Source organism: Anarhichas minor, unplaced genomic scaffold (assembly GCF_050575085.1).
Source record: "Anarhichas minor isolate MPS153535 unplaced genomic scaffold, ASM5057508v1 ptg000034l, whole genome shotgun sequence".
Classification (NCBI taxonomy): Eukaryota; Metazoa; Chordata; class Actinopteri; order Perciformes; family Anarhichadidae; genus Anarhichas; species Anarhichas minor.
The window spans coordinates 887,672-911,390 of NW_027466480.1; the positions used below are offsets into that span (position 1 = coordinate 887,672).

At 45.0% G+C, this 23,719-nt stretch overlaps 1 protein-coding gene across 1 annotated transcript in view; it reads left to right on the forward strand.

The window, feature by feature from the left end:
• Positions 1-909: 909 nt before the first annotated feature.
• Positions 910-23,719, forward strand: part of LOC142965582 (spondin-1-like) — a 102,583-nt gene continuing 79,773 nt past the window's right edge. Inside the window, exons 1-3 of the mRNA XM_076106585.1 lie at positions 910-1,262; positions 2,371-2,477; positions 13,916-14,049. Coding sequence (XP_075962700.1) covers positions 1,037-1,262; positions 2,371-2,477; positions 13,916-14,049 — 467 coding nt within the window. The 5' untranslated portion in view covers positions 910-1,036. The remainder of the gene's footprint in view (positions 1,263-2,370; positions 2,478-13,915; positions 14,050-23,719) is intronic.

Consider the following 23,719-nt stretch of genomic DNA (forward strand, 5'->3'; position numbering starts at 1 on the left):
AAGATGCTCTTGCGACCCCTATTGGCCATAAGACCCTGTCCTATTGTAAAAATGCATATATGTCTTGTGAAAGTGTTTACGAGGGATTTATTGTCAGCCCGTTAGGAGAAAGCGTCGTGTACACACCAGATGTCAATACAGAAAAGTGTGCATTTAACCTCCATCCACAAGAAAACTATCAAAAAACAAAGTGACAGCAGTTTATGGAGCGTATACATCCAAACACCTTAAGGTTCATTAGAATTCAATTCATTTAGGTTCAGTATGCAATTCATTAAATCACGTTTTTCTGTAATTAGGGGGGCACGCGACTCATACTGTATTCTGGTGTATTTGTAACTTCAGAGCATTGAACAGTAGGCCTACTGCGTTTTGTGTGATGATGCTCATTGCTCGTTTGGTCATAAAACACGTTAAACTCTCATGAGAGCGACACAGATAATGCGTAAATACGCACCGGACAGTACGGTAACAATGTTGCTCTAAAAAGAAATCTGCTGTCGCTTTTGAACAGCGAGCAGGACATTTGTATGTTTCCCTAGTAGGCGCGTGAGAGATATGCGCACAGACACACAGCGCGTGTACTGTACGTGTTTGTGTATGAGGGGAGGGCTGGCTGGCTCTTGGTAAAAGTGCAGAGCTCCAGTTTTGGAACTTCCCTCTCCTAAAAATCAAGAAGACAGCCGCGTGCACCCGCGCTCGGTTATTTGGCAGCCCCCACCCCGTTGCTTCCCAGGCTCTCCGTCAACGCATTACACCGATCCGGGAACAGCAGCAGCAGCAGCTCCTCTCTCACACCCGCTCAGCAGCACTTCAACGTGGTGCGCCCCTGACGCGCTCTCTCTCTCTCTCCAGTTCAGGATGGACTCGTCTCCTTCTCTTCACCTTTACCACTGACTGTCACGCCGCTGTAGTTAGGTTTGGAGTTCCTGTGGAAGGGGGCTGGAGCTGATCCTCTGCCCGCTGTTTCGCCTTTCCACTGTTTTTTTTTAGTAATTTTTTGTTTGGTTGAACACACTCGTCTCCGGACTCCGAGATGGGAATGTATCTCCATGTGCTGTTTTTGCACTGCTATTTAGTCTCGAGTTTCCTGTGCAACGCCGTCGCCTTCGTGGAGGACCCCGCAGGCGGCAGGTTGGACGGTTACTGCGGACGGATTCTCCGGGCGCAGACCCAGGGGACCCGGCGGGACGGGCACCACGAGTTCAGGCTCAGAGTGGAGGGGGACCCGGAAAGCTATCAGCCGGGCAGCACCTACAGAGGTATACTTTTTTTTTTTACCAGTCCGTCTGTGCAATCAGTGCGTAAAGCTGCGCCACATTAAGTGGAGTGTTTGTGAAGTTGGTAAACAGGGCATATGTACTCTAAAATTCACTGTATTCTTAAAGAGAAAACATGAGCGTGTCTACATTGCAAGTAGCCTAATCTAAAATGTGACTAGAAATCGCAGCCTGGAGGACACAATTTCCAAACCATGCTCCTCTGGCTCCTGCGGGGAGAGTTGTGGCCTGATAAGGCTCAGTGTTATACTGTCGGATATTCACTTCCTCTCCTCTCCCTGCAAACTAAGGGTCCGGCACAGAGGCTCCAATTAAGCTTATCCTGAGGAATTAAAAGTCCCTGTCCTGCCTGGTGGATTTTATTTGTCCGCATGAAAAAAGCACAACTTTGGTCTACTCACGTTGTTTGTTTTTTTTTGGCAAGATTAGAAGTTAACAAGCAGTTTTCAACAACCAGCAACAATCCAATTCAACTTTTTCACTTACTCTGCTTTTTAAAATCCAAACTTTGTTCATAGAAATAAAAAAAACAGTGATGTGATGGGGGGGAGAAGTCTCCCCACTGACATCATTTTCCATATCATGCAATTTTTTGGGGTTGTGACGCCACATTCAGCAATCCAAGGTTAAGTTCGAATCAGCTATCAGAGACCTGTGGAGGATAACACAAAAATAGAAGTTATTACACAGCCTTTAAAGTGAACATATTTGATGCTTAAAAAACCAACAATGCTGGATAAGGTTGGAAATATTGACATCTTCCCTGTCAGATTTTAAGATGAATGGTATGAAAAGTCAAGGTTAGGGCACAAGTGTGAGCCGAATAAAATCCTTCCCGGCCTGTACCCCCCCCCCCCCCCCCTCATTGAACTCCTCATGTGGAATGTACAGGCTCTCTGTGTGGGATGCTAAAGCTCTGTTCATGCAGCCCCTCACTCTTCCACATCACACCGATGCTCACGGGGATGCTGCTCTTAATGTTGTGTTCATGTTGTGTCACGCGCCGTGACCCCAATGTGCAGATGCATGTGCCCCTTTTACTGTCTAATGTGGAGTTAAACACACCGCACTCTCTCTTCTACTTTAACAGTGATCCTCCTGGCAACCAGCCCCTCATATTTCCGGGGTTTCACCCTCATCGCGCTGAAGGAGGGCAGAGAGGGCACCGTGGACGACGACTACACCGGCCAGTTCCAGGTGAGAATGGGTTTTTTTCTTGGGAAAGTCCGCCAAACAGATTACCTCATTTGCATGCACGCGGGAGGGCTACTTAGCTGCTGTCTTGTGATATGGAGGTCGAGGAGGTGTTGCTGACGGACGTAAACACAGCCCCGGGTGAAGCTAGAAAAGGAAGGAGAAGGCAGAGTGAGGAAGAGAGGCATGTGAGGACGGACATAAACGGAGAGAGTTGAGGGAGAAAGCAGGAGGGAGATGTGAGATGTTTGGTTCACCAGTAACACGGCTCCCGCTGAGCGGCAGAGAGCTCCCGAGGAGAGAGCCAGACTTCCTCAATTACCTCCAGCTCAGTGAAAACAGAAACATACATCCGTGGCTGTGTCTCGACACGGTGATGCTAACCAGACTCTCGCCAAAAATGGAGCAGAAGGCTGGCTTTAATAATGTAGCCAGTGGGAACGTTTCCACCTCTTTGTTTCCACGAAGCCCACCTACTTCATCATAATGTTGGTCGAGATCTTGTAGCAGTTGTCGCGGACGCATGCGGATGCGTTTCACGGAAAGTATTCCACACTCTATTGGTTGAGCTGCGAGGTTGTCAGCAGTGTGTCTGTCGGTTAACTCTGTCAGGGTTTCCGCGTGACAGAGTGGGCGACTGTGGCTAAGTGGAGAGGATCGACGGTTCGATCCCCGGCTCCGCTAGTCTCATGTTGATGTGTCCTTGAGCAAGACACTTAACCTCAAAATTGCTCCCGTAGCTGTGCCTACGCTGTTAGCCCCAATAGTTAGCAACAACTCCCGCCATGGCTCACTTAAGGTGGGCTGACCTTTTAAAAGTGGACCAGCAATTCGCATTTTAGTGAGGAGCCGCTCCTAGTTAATTATAGGTACTCTGTGGAGTTTTTGACCACTGGTAGCGCTATTGAGCAATGTTTTTAAGAGTTTTATATAAACCTTTCTACTGGCGGTTTTGCACCGTTCCGCAATTGGATGGTTGGCAGCAGCAACCACAACTTTTTCTTAAACCTGACCAAGTTGTTCAAACATACTTATTTGATCGTGATTGTTATGGCAAAGTTCAATAATGAATTAAAAAGTAGTGTATTGCGCACTTTTATTTTAAAAGTACTGCTATATGAACAAAAGGTCAATAACATTTGGTTCACGAGATGCAGGTAGCATGTTTTATACTTAATGTGAATATAATTCATACTTTGTTGGCATCTTATTCTGAAAACCGGATGTTCGTCTGAAGAAACCGGATGTTGTCTCACGTTAATCTTTCCGCTAACTTTCAAAGTCCTTCGCTCGCTCCCGATCTGTGCCGTTTAAATGCGTTTACCGTGAATTTCAGCATATAGGTGCACTAAAATTACTGACTATAGGATGTTTGCTGGCTTTTATCCCACTGTTCTTGTCATCCTCTTGTTGTTATGTATATGTATGTCTCTTGTCTTTCAATAAAAAAAAAAATTATAATAAATTTTAAAAATACGTTAACGCACGATAAAATAATTGTCGGCGTTAATTAATGAATGCGTTAACGCGAAATTAACATGTTAACTTGCCCAGCACTAATATATATCTATATATATCTATATATATAGATATTTATAAAATTGTGTTTTATATTAAACTAGGCCTAGTGCCATGTATAAACATACCTCTTTATTGTGCATTCAATACTAAGCTATTCAAATAATACACAGTTTCATATATTCATGTTTTTATTTTAAACATGTGCAAGGTACAGTGAGTAGGGAGGCAGTGCCACTGCCATTTATAAACATACCTTGTCAACTGATGCCAATATCAAAATTGTCTGTCAATTGCATGATAATCATGCACACAAGCTATTCACACTGATGTTTTCATTTTAAACATAAATGTGGAAACTAACAATGAGTGATGGCCTATTAGTGCCACTGCCATGCATAAACATACCTGTTATCTTGCATACAATACTTAACTATTAAAATAATGGAAAGATTCATGTTTGGGGGGAAAAAAATAAAAGATTGTCTAATGAACCAAAAGTTTCGCAGACCCCCTGCAGTACCTCCGCAGACCCCCTGTTGAAGACCTCTGATTTAGGGTATGGGGACGTTTTTATAGGATTTCTTTATTTGCAAAATGGGTAATTTTTAACTCTTGGGCAGTTTTCTCATACTGCTATGTATCCCATGATTATCTATCATCATGTGTCTTTTCATGCAAATCCAACTGCACTTTCAAAATATTTTCTTCCATCAAAATAAAATCACAAAGGATTTTGCAGTCTCTGCAGCTTTATTGGCTCTTTCGAGATAATTTCTTCATTTGCTGTCAATCGTCCTGTCCCTGCGAGCTTGGTTGGCTGCCTCTGAGTTTCCCAAACACTAAATTATCGTGAAAATCCTTTTCATATTTTTACAACTCCTTTACAAATTGATAAATAAGTAACAGCCACCGGATGAAAAGAAGCAAAAAATAAGGCATCAATTAAAAAATAAGTCTCCCAAACTATTGAGTGATTTTACGAGAGCTTCCAAAGGAGAGGTTTTTTTTTACTTGGAGTTTGGTGCTAGGACTTCAGTGTGGTCCCTTTATCAGTTCTCACAAACCAGAACGGGGGAACCTCGTTGTTTTTCTAGCTCACAGTAGAACCTTGGTTTGGTCTGAATTGAGACAACGGTGATTTTGAAACACCCACTCCGTTTAGTCGCATCTTGCTTGTGCGGATCATTTTGATTTAAACAGTTCAAACGCAAACATCTCATCTCTGCCTGCTCTATTTGATTTTCGCTCCCCGCACAATAAATACCTCCTAGTCTCAACCTCGGAGTCCCAGCAGAGTCTGGAGTGAGGCAGAGTTTCACATGTGGAAAAATAATAAAGGCCTCTAGAGATGAGCTGCAGCCAAGTGTTTTGAAGTGTAACTTCACCCCCAGGTCTGAGCCTAACCCCACCAACCGCACAATTTTGAAAAAATAGCTGGTGGATTCCCAGATTGCATTTTGGCCAATGTGCCTCTTTTGTTCTCCACATGGACTGTTTACCTGCATTCAACCAAAGCCTGCTCGGACTACTGCGGAATCGAGAACACTTTCAATACCAAAATCTTTTCCAGCTGCCTACAGATTTTACATATGAATGCATGTTTAAAAAGATTAACCTCCGTACGGCGATAGTCTCGAGGCAGAGCCGACAAATATGACAGCTACAGTAGCTTGGAAAATAGCGATATGGCATGGGGCACTGCATTTGATGACTCTCCTTTAGCTGGGAGACGACTTCTGGCCCTGCACAACACCCTAGCCCTCCATCTTTGGAGTGTCCCTTTGCTTTTCAGCTGTAGTCTCCTAGCAGCGGGGGTGCAGCATAGTGTAACGTTAGCATGAAACCATTGGGAAATTGGCAAGCTATTCGTTAGCTAGCACTAGCCAGCCGCTAAGTGAAAACAAATTAAACGACTTAATGCTTCATCTACACACTCTTGTCACAGTATAGGAAAGCACATGGCTGTCGCCAGATAATCAGTCTTTAACACCAGATTCACCAGATTCTGTAATGTGCCTTTGGCTTAATTCCCAGCACACAAAGGGTGCTGTCATTGTAATGCCACACAGTGGTTATGAAAATAGTAGAAAAGGATAAACACCGTGGGGAGAGGCGAGGAGAGGGGGATGGATTAGAGGGCGTTTACATTCTTTTATTTCATGATTTAGATGAGTCTCAAATTGTCGACTCTTGCTCAGAATTGGCCTGGAAGATCAGGGCTGATTTTTAAACAGTAGATGGCATTTGGATCCATTTTCAGCCGTGAATGGCCAAGCTTTGTAAATTTGTTAAGAAATGTCAATTGACCTTCATCACAGTACAGTTATTTTATTTAGTTAATAGTTTAAAAACACATGTTAAGTGTTAAGTGTGCAGTTACTCTTTAAAGAATATTTTGGATTCTAAGAAGTTGACAACACAAAATAAGATGTGTCCTGCATGACATTATCATCGTTCTAAGGACGCTACGTTACATCAGTGGACACCTTGGATGGATGTAGTAACAGAAATTACTTTCAGTGTGAGGCAGCGAGACTGGCTTTTTTATCTAAACGACCTTAATCCATCAAACTCTGCTTCTCTTCATCCGAGCGGTTTACATAATAATACTTCTAATAAATCGACACAGCAATTCATATTCCTGACAGTTTATTCTCTGCAAGTTAATTACGCGTCTACTTTTGCAATGTCATGACTGTTATTGTGTCGTGGAACAGGGGCCAAATGAACACAGTTGCGGTTCCCCGTGCGCTCCTTCACTCTCTGGTACTCTCTGGTTGTTTCTGGCAGCTGTACTGGAATGTGCCCGCCTGCTGTTTCACTAAAACGCCACAACTGAGAGTTGCTGCTCATTGTTGTTTTTTCCTTAAGCAATAATCTGCACTCTGTCCCCCATTACCGCCATTAAAGGACTTCTGTCTTAGTGTGTCAGACATTAAAGAGTGTGCATCTGTGTGTGTGTGCGACTCAGTATCCCACCGAGTCTGCGGCCTTTGTCCACTTGGAAATGTATGCCTTTGTGCTTATAAATGCACCAAATGGGTATATACGTGTGTATGTATATATATATATATATATATATATATATATATATAATGTGTATATGTGTTTTTCCCAGCCCTCCTTGCGTTAGCATGGGACGTGGGTCATATTTATCTAGGTCAGCGACGTGTTATTGCTCAGGGAGACAAACATGGGCTTGTTTGGATAAGGGGTGAGATGAGCAGACATGAGATATTATCTTCTTTTTTTCTTTTTTCTCCTGCACGGATTATCTAGGGTTCTGAGTTTAGCTGGGGATAAACAAACCCAATCAGTTTAAAGTGTCAGAGCCAAGTCATAGGTTTCAGATAGAGGCAATTACATAAGCCAAGCAGTGCTTAGAGGGCTCTGAAGAAAAGGATGTGTGTAGAGTTGGAAATGATGGTGACCTGATATGTAGCATAACCACACTCAAATGTGAACCCAAAGTAATTATTGCCTCTCTAAGTACCCAAGTCTCCCAGTTTTTCTTATAAACAGGATTTTACAAGAACGACTATGTCCTTGATTACTTCAAGGACCCTCCGAGAAGCAAGTTTACACATCTTTATCTATAATGCTTGACAAGCTGGTTGGTTCCGATGCTTGAGGTTTGCATAAATAATGTTGTGCTCTGCACTGATTATGGCTTATTAAATACATAATGCATCAGGACTAGGAGCATCAGGACACTCTTTCTTACTAATTGCACTTATGTGATTCATGAGGGATTCCGTTTTGGCTCTTCAAGTGTCTGAGAAAAATGAGTTTGCACAATGAAGTGACAAATATTTCACAATTGCTCTTCTTAACACTTTAGTGAGTGGTGACTTTTGGCGCTGCCCGGGAAGTGATTTTACGTTTCCAACAGCAGAAAATAATGTATTTTTCATGAGCAGTGACATACACCGACACTGAACAAACTTCAGAAACAGAAAACGGGTTCATGCTATCCCAAAAGGTCCCACCACCCCCAAGAAGTCATCCCAAACAACAAGCTGAAGTCACAAATGTAGCAACAAGGACCTGATCCCCTACTGTCTTTCCACCCATGAACATTAATTTTCCTCCTGTTAGCTGGAGGCACCATAACTGATGATGAGACCTCCATTATAGGGAATGTATAGTTACCCCAAGATCTTCAATCTATGAATACAAAAAATACAAGAAAGTAAATGCTGAAATAAACGGTATTTTCTGAAATTATAGTACAATATGCACCCCAGGAACAATAGGTCAAGCCTATTTAAGGTTTAAGGGCCATTCTGCAACACAGGGTTGCACAACAAAATGGAAGTTGTAGTCCCTTTATGCTACACTAGAGAAAAAAGAGAGAGAACCTTCTGTATCTCACGCCAGACGGAAGCTAGGTGAACAGGCTGTGACTTGGGTGGGTATTGTCCCTATTATCCGTTAGCCTCTGCGCGGGCACCTCACTAATATCACTGATGCTCTGATGATGAGTGCCAATTGTGTTCTGGGTGCTTTTAAACACCTGCTGCACAGCCCTGCTTTACTGGGCAGTGCACAAACCTAGAGTGTATGTAAGAAGTGGACGTAGTCATCCTGACCCATTGGTTTGTGGACTGCTGTTTTAAAGCATTGAGGTCACCATCTTGAAATACCCTAACCCAATCACTTATTTTTGCAACCGGAGGAGTCGCCCCCTGCTGGTCAGTAGAGTGAATGCAAGTTTTAAGACACTTCTGCATTGGCTTCTCTTGACAGAAGCGGAGGTTGCCGCCTGTGGAAAAAAAACATGCCAATTTTTAACGAAAATGGAAACTTCATAGAAATGTCACCACTTCATTTTGAGGATGACTGCTGTAGTCTCAACAGCTCTGTGACTTAGCCTTGATCTGAGCAGGAGCCCGTCTACGTTATTCATGCTGTTTCTCATTGACAATAGGCTAAACATACTGAGCGGGCAAAGGCTGGAAAACGGACACGGGTAGGCACACACACACACATACACACACTTAACCCTATTCATACTCACATGCACACACATACACAATGGCTGAGTGTCCTTGTCCAGAATGATAACGACCCCACAGTTTATGAATGAGTAAATTAATAACTTAAACCAAACCTTCTTTCTGATTTGGTAAAAATATTGTTTGTAAGATCCAGCCCAATTTCATAGAAAGACTTTTACCTTTGCGTGTCATTTAGTCTGCTCAGTGAGTATGCTCTTTAGTCAAGGTGACAGACTAGTCTTGTTTTTGTCAGAGCTTTTCACACCAAAGCCCCGATAACGTCAGAGCTTTCGCACAAGAAAAAAAAGATGAGAAAAGAACATGACAGACTGAAAGAAAGGCGGGACAGAAATCATTTATGTAACATAGAGGGAGTCCATTCACGTGTATAGTCTGCGTAAACACAAACGAGACACAAACACTCCTTAGTTTGATATGGCAGCATTACAGCTCATAAAAACCTTTGAAATTGCTGTTAAACTGACCTCTACAAAGCATTGTAGCACTAAAATGTGTATATAGCTGTTAAAAAAAGGGGATTTTAAAAAGAGCTATGGGGTCATTTTTATATTAAACAGACCCGATAAACAATGCGCTCCCTCTCCTCCAATGTTGTTTTGTGTAATTGAACGCCAAAAGCCAAAGAATGGCTTCCATTTGCTAGGAAATAAACTATTCGCACACACGCACAGTCAGTTTTTCACAGAGGAGATGTTTGGATATGTGACACCACTGCCTTGGTCGGGTGGCTCAGACACAAAATGTAATATGTTGCAATATTTCTGATAGCCCCGAGATCTCAGCAGCGTCCTGCAGTAATAGTACAGCTTTGATTGATGGAAAGCTCGAGGCGAAATGTCGGGCGCCTTCAAGGTCTTCATCGAGCAAAAGAACTTCGTTACTTTTCTGAAATAAGCTCATCTTCAAGTGTCGACGTGACATTTCAATCTATGTCTGCCTGCCTGTGTTTTTTTCCTCCGAAAAGTTTCATCTCTGCACCAAGGTCCCAAAGGTTTTAACTGTATTCACTCCTTTGTAACTGCTGTGCATTTAATTACAAACCTGCAATGTGTGCGCCCACACCGACCGACAAACACACACCCTTACATCACTCTTATTGTCAGTTTTCTCCAGAGTTCTTTGGCTTGCATTGTCTGTCTCCCGCTCTCTGTCTCTTTGTGTGCGTGAGGTGTGTGTGTGTTTGAACAGGGCTCTGCGTTTGCTTGCGCAGGCACTCTGAAGCATCTGTGTTTACCGTCTCAACAGAGAGCGAGAGACTGAGAGAGAGAGAGACACAGACACAGAGAGATTGAGGTAGACAAACCGTGGACACACACAGACATGCCAGCCTCTGCAGTGAAAACAAACGCTCCTTTGCCAGTCTTCCCACACTCCCTCTCGTCCTCTCTTTGTCCGTCTCTCTTTCTGTCTGTCCTGCCGTCACTCACGTATTCTCTGTTACCAGTGATTGAACAATAAGGCTTAAAGCTGTCTCTAGATTCTCTGTTTGAATAAAAGTATTGACAGCAATTCCAATATATAATCGACTTCAGAAAGTAAAAAAAGACTGTCAATGCAGTTTTGACTTTAACATCACTGACTCCTGACTTCCAGTCATTAGGCCTGAGTCTGACTCTAAAGACTTGATCTTCCCGTTAGCCTAAAGTGGAGTAGTCTTGATTAATAGCATACTCAAAGGCAGAGCAGGCAAAGCTACTGCTCTCAAGCAGGAGGTTACCATTTTGAAAATATGTCAAATTTGAATGAAAAAAAAGAGTCCACAACTCAGAATCCAAAGTCTAGGACTTGGGACTTGCATTTCTGTCTTGACTGGGGATTTGATTGTCTTAACTTTGACTTGGGATACGCCTCGGGGCTGAACTTTAAAACCAATGATTCAGCCTTCGAACTTTACTTTGGACTTACCTGTCCAGACCTGTTGACTCTGCTGTGTTTAATATATACTTGTCTATCTTGACTAAATTTAATTTAACATGACTTGTTATTTGATTGTGCCGGCTCGGGACCTAATTTAGGACTTGATTCTCTTGAAATCTGGGACTTGGCTATCTTACGTTCAAACATATCGGTCTTGAATTTGGAATTTTCTTGTCTGTCTTAACTTTGAACATTACTTGGGACTGGAGTGTAATGACTCTGGTCTTGATTTAGAACTTGACTGTAATAAATTGTATTACTGCGATGCTGTCCAGTAGACAATTTCCAGTTTGAGCGAGAACAGTGATAAACAATTGTCTTACTCATGCATGCTGTCACTTTTGTTCTATTGCTCTAGATGTTAATTGTGTACATGTACATTTGAGCCGACAGCATCATTACACAAAACAAAATGTATTTTTCTTATGTCTAGACAGCTGCTCTTTATTTAAGTATTATGCTTGTGCCGTTTCTATTTCAAACTATTATGTTGTAGCCCAAATCAATCTCCACTTTCCTCTCTCTCAAAACTTTCTCCGTCTATTCTTTAATCCTATGCCTTCCTTTTGCTTTATTTTTCCCACTCTCTCTTCCCTTATCTCTTTAATGTCTCTCTCTCCCGCTATCGGTCTCTTATGCCATTTAGCCAGTTGTTTGTGTCTGCTTTTGACTGACAAAACTTCAGTGTTGGTGACACCAAGTAAACCAAACTGTGTATAAAAAGGCCTGAGGAAGTCAATACAGAAATACGTGTATGTGTTTGTGTGCCCTATATGGGTTTTTCCAGGTCCGGGTTCATTTCTATTTACTTCTGTGTGGAATAGAAAGGATAGTTTGTGAAAGACGGAAAGAGCTGATGGTGACTTTTGTCTCTCTCTTAATGTCCTATCAGGAGTTTGGGACGTGGTCTTAGGTCATTGTTATTGTTGAGCTGAGGCAGCTGGGGAACACTGACTACAAGGTCATAGGCCATGTGTGCATGTTGCGTATCTGTCTCTGTGTGTGTGTTTAGTCTTTAAAATGTCTGACAAGGTCCAAGTACCGAAGGGACTCTACTAGACATGTCTTGAATTCACAAGACCGTTATTATCCAAAGCCTCGCTTAAGGAATTGAGAGAATTGTTCTCTTTCACATAACTTTGCTTTTGGCTCGAGCTGGTGTAACTTGTGTGATTCAGTGAAGAAAAAGGAATAATTGTCAAGGTTATCAAAGCAGAGTTAAAGCTTTGTTTTATTACTGCTACTATGGGCAAACTATGAGACAATGGGCCCATGGGTACAGATATGCAAGATGAACATACTTTATAGATGTTTCGCCTCTTTTTGTTGTTGGTTTGGGCCACCTTGCAATTGTTTTGGTCTTTATTGTAATTAGTTTTGCCTGTGGTTGTTTTTTCCATTTTTGTTGTCGTTTTGCGTCTCTGTAGTTGTTTAAAACTCTTGTCTTAATAGGTCTCTTTATAGTCTTATTGTGTCTCTTTTGTGGTTTTAGGTTTCTTTGTGGTCATTTTGAGTCTCTTCCTGGTTGGAACACATCTCTTTGCATGACATTTTGTAGGTGAAGGCAAGGGGGACACTTTGAGTCCCTAGGCCTTTGTCCGGTAGGCCTGTTAAAGTAATGTCACCATGATGACTACTGATGTTGTCTTAATATCAATAAATAGTTTAATAATACATCATGATAACAATGTGATAATATATTAAGTGTTGGCATCAGTTAACAAATGAGCGTTGATGTTGACTTAAGAGTTTTTTTTTTTACTGACTCGCTCCCCCAAACTGATACCCTTTAAACTGGACTGGTACAGTTAACTCATCTTTGCTTCACCATAGCTCAGTACATTAAACATTTCACTTCTCTTGCTCTCTGATCACAGATGAAGATGACACACTAATCACTTGGTGCACCAACGACACATTTACGAGGAAACAAAGTGAATAAGTTCTCCCCTGATAACATCTTAAAACTCAGCCCCTGCAAAATAAGCACCAGCTAGGAGTTTCCAAAAAAAGCCATGTTGCTTCTATTATGCTTTCATTTAGCTGGCAACCTGTTTTCTCATGCGGCCATTGGTGGGAAAATAAGCTTTTCCCAATATTTCCCGTATTCCTCTTGATAAACCTACAGGATTATATGTATGGTCCAATGGTCACTCATTTTAAATATAACATAGATTGGTAAAGGTGCGATGAGCAGAAATTTGTATTTGAAAGGTGGATATAAGTTGGGATATGCCATACTGTACACCCTGTTTTTTCCTAAACCAAACTGCATCATGCAAGTTGAAATGTTTTTTTTCAAGGGTTTAGGTCTAAACAAGTCATCAGCCACGCAAGCATTTCTGAGAGGCTGCAATGGTCATTGCAAAGACTGAAAGATAAATCAAAGTAATAGTTTTACTAGTTGAATCTGTGATATGATGATGCTGCCACAGTCAGGCATCCCCCAAGTCCCCAAGTATCCTCTTGGCACAATGGATATCTCTACCAAATTGCATAGCAATCCATCCAATAGTTGTTGCAAGATTTCACAAAAATACTAAAATGCCAACCTCATGGTGGCATGAGACAAAGCTGTCAAAGAAATAAATAGGATTCATCCTCTGGGGATCATGATTGTCTGTACAAAATATCATGGCAGTCATTTGGGGAGATTTGTCATGCTGGACCACAGAGCTTGACCGACCGACTGAAATTGCCGATCCTGATCGGTACCTGCCCAGATCTGTACCTCACCAAACATAAAACTTTTGGGAGTGTTTAAATGGCGTTCTAACTTTTGAACAAGTTGCAACTACATAGTGATTGAAAATGAATTTGGTGGATAGTCAGTCCTGTTTCGAAGCACATTGCATCTGACCAATGATCTGGTGAGGTATTGGAAGGTTTGAAGTTCATGTATGAGTGACGAAGAGAATTATCAGTTTAATCACATTGCTTTTGAATAGGTTCGTACTAAATCTTTCCCTCTTCTGTTTCTAGAACATTGATGAAGAGGACACACAGTTTATGACCAACTGTGCCCCTGCAGTGACGGAGAGCACACCTCGCAGACGCACCAGGATACAGGTCTTCTGGACGGCGCCGCCCTCTGGGTCTGGCTGTGTTATACTGAAGTGAGTTTCATATTTGTCTTATTATGCTATACCTTTATAGAAGATTAAACTTTCGACATTATGGGGCCGTTGTTGGAGGGCAACAATTACAAAATCAGTTTAGGGCTGCTTTCAAGTTGAAATATAACATTAATTACTGTGACTGTTTTGAAAACTGTCCAAGATCTAAGATTTCAAAGACAGCTACCAAAACAACTTTCATTAATTAGCTATGTTGGTGGAAAACCGAAAAGAAAAACAATGAGCAAAATGATTTTGTGAATGTGTTTTCCTTTGGTATTAAAAAGATGTTGACTCTGAAGACTAATTAGTCCAAATGAGTGCCTGTTCACTGATATTGGTGTTTTGACAAAAAAGAAGAGGGTTAACTGTGATAAATGACTTCACTCGAGCAAGTCTCAAGTCTCTGCAAGTTGATTTTCACGCTGTGACGAAATGAATGTAAATCAGTGGCTGCCTAAAGCCACTGCCTATAATTGAGAGTACTAATGGAAAGTAGTCTATTGGTAAAATTAAAAACCACCAGTATATCCATCACGTTATATAGTTCCACAACAGCAGGAGCACTTTATCTGCAGTTTCTCCTTATTTTATTTTTTTTACAAAATCTGGACTGCGTCACTCATTGAATACTGTACGCTCATTGTTATTTTTTACAGATAGTCGTCATTGGTTGTAGACAACGCATTAAGCAAGCCAATGCCAGGTGTTTCTCCAGAAGCCATGGCACACTGTGGCTTGTGTAAAGGGATTGGCTCTACAACAAAGAGACCAATGATGGGTACGGGGGGCAATTTGTGGTTTGAAGCAGGTGTGACTCTAAACCTGCACTGTTATTTCAAGTGTGTACGTGTGTGTGTGTGTGTGTGTAACCTTAGTTAGTTATGTGGCTGTGTGAGATGGCAGCAACAACTCTGAAGAATACTCTTAAGTGTTTCCCTGTGAAATATGATGGTGGGTGGGAACCAGTGCTGGGTGGTAACTGAAGCAGTGGGTGTGCTATGGATAGTAATAATAGTAAGCTCATGATTTAGGTTTTAAAGGAGATCTTTCGGCAACACCAGCCAGGTAGCTTATATTACCTTTTGCCGATGAATTGGTATTAATTGTATAGTCTGACAATGATAAATAAGAAATTGCACCAGAGAATTAAAAAAACTCCTCCGAGGCCGCAGAGTCAGAATCCCAATCCGGCTGGGTGGAGGGGTTCAGGTGGTAGGGTTTCTTGGGCCCGGAGGGAGGTCTCTCATGGTCCGCACCGGGGACCTGCTGGGTGTTCCTGGCAGTCGTCTGGGTCCTAGACGGTTGTTCTGGGTGCTGCCGATGAAATCTGGCGATGAGTCGAGGGTCGCAGATGTTCCGAGCCGGAACCCATTGCCTCTCCTCCGGACCGTATCCCTCCCAGTCGACCAGGTATTGAAGCCCTCGCCCCCAACGGCGGGAGCGCAGCAGGCGATGGACAGAGTAAACCGGACCTCCTTCGAAGAGGTGAGGAGGCGGAGCAGCCGGCACCAAAGGGCTCTCCCGGACCGGTTTGACCTTGGATACATGGAACGTGGGGTGAATGCGCATGGACCTGGGGAGCTTGAGCCTTACTGCCGCCGGGTTGATGATCCTCTCAATCTCGAACGGCCCGATGAACCGTGGGCCCAGCTTTTTAGACTCCACCCGCAAAGGTAGGTCCCTGGTTGCCAACCACACCCTCTGACCCACCTGGTAGATAGGGGCTGGGGTGTGGTGTCGATTCGTCGCTGTAGCAGCGCGGTCCGCAGACTGGAGCAGGGTTGCTCGGGCCCTAGCCCAGGTCTGGCGGCAGCGGCGAATGAATGTCTGGACAGATGGGCAGGAAACTTCCCTTTCCAATGCTGGGAACAGGGGTGGCTGGAACCCATAAGCACACTGAAAGGGTGACAAGCCTGTGGCGGAACTGGTCAGGGTGTTATGGGCGTACTTTACCCACATCAACTGGCGGGACCAGGAGGCAGGATTCCGGGAGACCATGCAGCGAAGGGCTGTTTCCATCTCCTGATTCTTCCTCTCCGTCTGACCATTGGACTGAGGATGAAACCCCGAAGACAGACTGACAGTGGCCCCCAGCAGAGTGCAGAATTCCCTCCAAAAGATGGAGGTGAACTGAGGACCTCGGTCGGAGACAATGTCGACTGGAATTCCATGCAGGCGGAAGATATGCAGACAGATGAGTTCAGCCGTCTCCTTAGCAGATGGGAGTTTGGGGAGAGGAATATAGTGGGCCAGCTTGCTGAATCTGTCGACCACCGTCAGAATGACGGTGTGGCCCTCAGATAACGGTAGTTCGGTGACAAAATCCAGGGAGATGTGAGACCACGGACGATGAGGCACTGGGAGAGGCCGCAGGAGGCCGGCCGGAGCCTGATGGGAAGGTTTCTGTTGGTTGCACACAGGGCAGGCGTTGACAAATTCCCTGGTGTCCTCGTTGAGCGAGACCCACCAGAAGCACTGCCGCAGGACGTCCTGGGTCCTCTGGATGCCCGGGTGGCAGGTAAGTGGAGAGGAGTGTGCCCACTGGAGGACGTCGGACCGAAGGGCCTGAGGGACAAACAGGTGGTTAGGAGGGCACGCGCTGGGACCGGCTTGACCCCTAGTTGCGGCCCTCACCGATTTCTCAATCTCCCAGGTGAGAACGCCTACTTGACAGGAGGCAGGGAGGATGGATGAGGAGCCAGAGGTGGATTCCCCCTCCCCCTGGAACTGACGGGAAAGGGCATCAGGCTTGACATTGCGGGAACCGGGGCGATGTCGGGAATTGAGTCTCTTGGCTGTGCGGATGTACTCCAGGTTCTTGTGGTCGGTCCAAACAAGGAATGGGAGCTTGGTCCCCTCCAACCAATGCCGCCACTCCTCCAGGGCCAGCTTCACTGCTAGTAGTTCTCGGTTACCAATGTCATAGTTTCTCTCGGCGGGGGAAAGCCGTCGCGAGAAAAAGACACAGGGATGGAGCTTTTGATCAGTGGCCGAGCACTGGGACAGGACACCCCCAACTCCTATGTCGGAGGCATCCACCTCCACCACAAATTGCCTGTCAGGATCCGGGACTCGGAGGATGGGTGCAGAAGTGAACCTGGACTTCAGGTTCCGGAAGGTCTCTTCAGCTGCAGAAGTCCAACGGAAAGGGGTCTTGGAGGAGGTGAGGGCGGTGAGTGGGGAAGCGACCGCACTGTAATTCCTGATGAACCTCCGATAGAAGTTGGCGAACCCCAGGAAACTTTGAAGTTGCTTGCAGGAGCTTGGAACAGGCCAGGTAGTGACCGCGGCAACCTTAGCGGGGTCCATCTGGATGCTGCCCTGGGAGACAGTATATCCCAGGAATGAAACCGTGGGAACATGAAACTCGCACTTCTCCGCCTTCACAAACAGGGAGTTCTCCAGTAGGCGTTGAAGCACGGACTGGACGTGGTGCACATGTTCCTCTTGGTTCTTGGAGAAGATCAGGATGTCGTCGAGGTAGACGAATACGTGCCGGTCCAACATGTCACGGAGCACATCGTTGACCAGGGCCTGGAAGATGGCGGGGGCGTTGGTTAAGCCGAAGGGCATCACAAGGTACTCGTAATGTCCTTTAGGTGTATTGAATGCCGTCTTCCACTCATCTCCTTCCCTGATCCGGACCAGGTGATAGGCATTGCGGAGGTCAAGCTTGGAGAAGATGGTGGCCCCTTGAAGTAGCTCGAAGGCCGTTGCAATGAGTGGCAAGGGGTAGCGGTCCTTAACCGTGATTTAATTTAAGCCCCGGTAGTCGATGCAGGGTCTGAGAGTCTTGTCCTTCTTCTCCACAAAGAAAAATCCAGCCCCTGCGGGAGAGGACGAGGGGCGTATGATATCGGAAGCCAGGGAGTCGTTAATATATTTGTCCATAGCTTCTCTTTCAGGAGCTGACAGGGAATACAGGCGCCCCTTAGGTGGGAATGTACCAGGATGGAGGTCGATGGCACAATCATACGGACGGTGAGGAGGCAGAGACAGGGCCTTGGACTTGTTGAATACTTCCCTAAAGTCCAAGAACCCCCGTAAGTTCAGGCGTGGACCTGGAGAGCGCGGCACTTCGTGGAACGGCGGCTTGCTTCAGGCAGACTAGGTGACAGGCCTGGCTCCAACCCCCGAAAAGCTCCCATAGTCCAGTCGACGTGCGGATTATGTCGACGCAGCCAGGGGTATCCTAGAATGAGGGGGATGTGAGGGGTTTGCAGGATGTGGAAACTGATGGTCTCGTGGTGGTTGCCGGATAACAGCATGTGTACCGGGAAGGTTTGGTGAGTCACCGTTCCCAGAAGATGACCGTCCAGGGCGCTGGCTGGAACAGCCTGTGGAAGAGGTCTCCGGTCGATTCCCAACTGGGTAACAAGGTCCTCGTCCATGATGGACGCGTCTGCTCCAGAATCCAGGAAGGTGGAAATAGTATGGGAGCCCCCGGTTAATAGTAGTTGGGCGTGGAAAAGTGGTCGTTGACAGGCGGAGGATCGGGAATCAGCTCGGCTCACCCATACCTCCCTCCTTACTGGCGAGCCCGGTCTTTTAACGGGCAATTGTAAGCATAATGACCCGCCTGACCACAGTACATGCATAGGTTTCCCCGTCTGCGTCGCTCTCGTTCATCTGTGGATAGCCCAGTACGTCCCACTTGCATGGGTTCGCTCGCCTGAGGAAGCGGCTGCGTCGGCGTGTAATCCGGAGCCGTAGCACGAGGAAAGCGAGACGGTTGCCCTTGACTTGGCTGTCCCCGGCGCCTTGCCAGCCTAATAGTATGGGAGCCCCCGGTTAATAGTAGTTGGGCGTGGAAAAGTGGTCGTTGACAGGCGGAGGATCGGGAATCAGCTCGGCTCACCCGTACCTCCCTCCTTACTGGCGAGCCCGGTCTTTTAACGGGCAATTGTAAGCATAATGACCCGCCTGACCACAGTACATGCATAGGTTTCCCCGTCTGCGTCGCTCTCGTTCATCTGTGGATAGCCCAGTACGTCCCACTTGCATGGGTTCGCTCGCCTGAGGAAGCGGCTGCGTCGGCGTGTAATCCGGAGCCGTAGCACGAGGAAAGCGAGACGGTTGCCCTTGACTTGGCTGTCCCCGGCGCCTTGCCAGCCGTCTGACTTGGATGCGGCGATCCACTCTGGAGGTAGTCTCGATAAGTCCGTCCAGGGACGTGGGTAGCTCGATCGAGATGAGTTCATCCTTGATGTAATCCGCTAACCCGAGCAGATATGCGTCACACTGGGCGTCCATTCCCCATGAGCTTAATCGAGCCTGGGTCCGGAATTCAATGGCGTAGTCCGTGACCGATCGGTGGCCCTGCTGGAGCCTCCTTAGCCCTCCGGTGACGTCCGGTCCTCCGGAAACTGCCCCGAAAACCTTGCGTAGCTCGGCGGAGGACTGGAAGGAAGCACAGGCAGGAGTACGACGATCCCACTCTGCCGTTCCCCACAGCCGAGCTCTCCCCGTCGATTGGTTCGTGATTCGGTTGATGGTAAACGCTACCCTGGCGTCTTCAGACGCGAAAGTGCGGGGCTGCAACGCAAACAGGATGGAGCAGTTTGTCAGGAATGCGTTGCAACCCTCAGGATCCCCGGCGTAGCGTTCGGGCTCCCCCACCCGGGGCTCTGAGACCGCCGTAGATGCTGCTGGACCCATTCCCGACTGAACCGGAGCGAGTTGCAGCGAAGCAGCCACGTTGGCCGGAGCTGTGGCTGCCGTGAGTTGTCGTACCTGGTCTATCAACGTGGTGAGAACCTGGTTCTGATTCGTCAGGTCTTGGTGAACCTCGGCGGTGTTGGTGGCCACCATGGTCTGGGTTCGTCGCATCGCCTCCTCGATCGCCTCGAGCCGGGCCCATGCTGTGGCGTCGTCTGCTGGATCCATGTTGTGGCCAGATCGTACTGTTACGGGTGTAGTTAGGACCCAGGAGCAGTACGACAAGACTGGTTTGATTTGAGTTCTTTATTAGCAACGCACGACAGGTAGAATATTCTCTGGCAGAATCCACGACAGGTTTCTCGGGGTCAAGGACAGAAGGGCTGAGTAAGTTTCCAGGGCAGGGGCAAGGCGAGGTAGTCCGGGACAGGCAGGGTCGGCAACAGGGAATCAGTCCAAGGGTGAGTGCGGGAAAGTTGAGCATGAAAGCAACGAACGTTCTGGCAGTGAGTGTGTGTGAGGCAGGGGTTTAAATAGTGAAGAGGCAGAGTGAGCAGGTGAGAGTGATGAGCTGATGAGGTGAGTGAAAGGAGGAAAAGGCTAGATCGAAGTAACCGAGCTGTGACAAGTTGTATACAGCTGTTAAACATAAATATAAGTATTTTCTGTTTTTAACACACTAGTATTGGGCGAGTGTTCGGTATCGGCCGATATGCAAGTTTGGGTATCGGAATTAGTATCGGGGAGGAAGAAACTCGTATCGGAACATCTCTAATTTGTGCTTTTTATAATATTGTCGTAAACCAACACTAAAATGCACACCTCCAACCGATGTTACAGAAATTGGTTTAAACATAAGGGGAAACATACTACTCAAAATGTTCACAAAATTACAAAATGGACAGACCTTTTTATTTTGCCCTGATTCAAACATTTTCACAATATTCCCTGATTAAAAGTTACTGGTACATTATATTTACAGAAGCTGTAATCGCATCCAGAGTTGCTTATTTCTGTTTAGCGTATGTACCATCACCTCAGCTGCTCTCTGGAGAAAAAGGTTTAGCCCCTGGACAACAACACTTTGACGCTCACGTCATAATGAAGTTATTCATTCTTAATGTTGTTCTTACAAGAGCCACAGGCTGTTGTGGAATCAAGAAAAAAACATTTGGTATAAAACAAGAGAGAACAAGAATGCAGGAGACTTCAGAGAAAGAAATAAGGAATTGAGATTTACAAAAAAGAAGAAAAGATTTACGAAAAACAGGCGATAACTTGGAGAGAACACGCCTGTCTGCCTCGCTCCCGCTTTCTCCACAGTCCTGCTTTCTTCCCCTCTCTCGTTTCCTTCTCCTCATCCGACTTCCCGAGGGGAATAACCTCCCTGACACGCATCTCTTCCTCCTCCGAGCGAGATGCTATAACTTGCCCTTACCTCCACAGTGTACTCACAGCTGCTACTTTTAATTTATCTGCTGCTGCCATGTGACAGATGGCACATTGCCACCCCAGTGTTTGCTAGTCCAATAAATCTAGTCCTGCGTGGGGAACATCTGCTATGCATATTCACCTCGTATTACTGTCGCTTTTGTCTGTCAGCAGTGAGACAGAGATTTAGCATTACCTCATCTTACATGTACGGCTTTATATCTCACTCTGTCTCCTTCCTTAACTGTCCTCTCTCTGCTGTTGTAACTTGCTTGTCACTTTGTCTTTGATGTGAATTTGCTTCTCAAGACTGTGCCAGCAGCACCATGGGAAAAACAGAAAAACGTTATCAGTCTGGGAGGAGATATTTTTGCAGTAGGTCTATGCTTTAAAACATAACTTTAGTGGACAACATTAGTAACTGTCTCCTGTGAATCATGTCTCTGCCATACTAGCCAGTGTTACATGGACGCATTACAGAACGGGCCTAAGGGAACTGGCTTTCTCTTACAAAATGTCACTCAAAGAGACAAGAAGCAACAGTAGAAGAGACCCAAAATGACCAAAAAGACATATTACATGACTACAAATAGTCACAAAGATACTACAAAGAGACCAAAACAACTACAAAGAGATGCAAAATAGCTGCAACACAAAGAGATTCACAAAGAGAATCTCAAAGAATGGTTATGGGCAAAATACCCGCCAAGAGACAAAACTGACCTCAAAGAGACGCTAAACAACTACAAAGAGAAGAAAAATGACCAACAGATGCAAAGAAACCTCAAAAAGACTCAAAATGACTACAAAGAGACACACAACAACTACAAAGAGAAGCAATATGACTACAAAAAGGGCCAAAGCAACTACAGACAAAAATCATCCACAGAAAGACCAAAACAACTTACAAGACACAACCACATTAAGATGTGAAACACAATTGAGACACAAAACAACAACAAAAAGAGGCTTTACCACTATAAAGTATGTGGGGTGAGTTCACAAAAGGATTGCGCAGCTTTTGCGCTAAACCTGTGCAAATAAGTCTAAGGGAAACTGTAATTCTCAAAGCACCTGCAAAGCGTAGAGTGCACCTTTGCCAAGCAATTATTGTCTTGGTGCTCATTGTTAGTGGAAAATAATCTTTTTAACCTCCCCCCCACCCCCGCAGACGACGTCCTCTGTCTGCCGAGGCATCCGCCAAGGCCAAGGTCCCAGCGAGATCAGGATGACACTACAGCAAGCCAAACATGAAAATACCTTCGACATGATAACATTTATTATTTGGGTTTGGATGAGTTCGGATGGCCTCGTCTACATATGTTCAGGTTTAAGCAATGCCAGTTACATCTAAAAGAACATGATAAATTGCCACAACACTCATATTTGAATGAGGCGATATGCATACATTTCTATGCAGATGACGTCATTGCAAAAACAGTTCAATTCATAAAGATCCAGGCAAATAGCCACATGCACTTACAGTGAAATTATTACCATCTTTAGTGTTGGTGGTCACTGGCGCTCACATTTTCACTACCTTCCCACATCATCCAGTATCATTGGAAAGTATCGCCACGACTAGGAGTGCTTCTTCTTCCCCAGTGGGTTTCTCTTTACTCTACTCTGTTATAGACTATATGTTGCCAGCCCAGGACCTCAAACGAATCGTCTCTCAGCTCATTCCAAGAAGCGTCAAATACAACTCCTTACAGTTGGGAGCGATCCAGCACGTTTTCCTCCACTGTAAAAATCTCATGTGTCCCTTCAACACGCAAGCCTCCAGGATTGTTTGTTTAATACCATTCCAACTTCAACATCTGCTATATCAACATCAATGCAATTATTTTTTTAGGAGGAGGGGTAACTAAGCTGTAGCACCTAAAAAGATTAACCGATTCTATAACATGCTTTTCTAGAGTTTTAGACGTTTTTACACAATTACTAAGACCCCTTTTTTAACGAAAAGGAATAGTGACATATTGGGAAATATACTTATTCATTTTTCTTTCTGAGAGTTAAGAAGATTGACACCACTCTCTGTAAGGCTGTAGGCCAGCAACCAGTTAGCTTAGCTTTGCATAAATTACGTAAACAGGGAGATGCAGCAAGGCAGAGTTTCAACAACATTTTCCAATTATGGCTGCCTTAATTAAAGTAAGGTATAAGAGTGAAAGACAAGTGGAACCAGAGAAAATCTGAAACAAAACGAGGGAAAGAAGTGACTGAAAGGAGAAAAACAAACCCAGGTATGAATATTTGTGATATTTATATTTGTTCTTTTAGTCCTAAACTGTTGATCAGAGAAACATTCATGATTATGGGAGCTTGGGCATTTTGTTATCGTCCAAAAAATCAGACCGTGAAGTAAATACTTTATTTTATATATATTGTTGAACCCTTTATTCATCCAGAATGGCTCCATTGAGATTAAAAATATATTTTCCAAGGAGGTTCAGATCAAGATGGACAAGCTTCACACATAAAAACACATAAAAACAGACCAAAACGACAAATTACCAGTGTTAACGAATCAGCAGTGGCATTCAGTCCTGGGACAAGTATAGTCAGTGTTTAA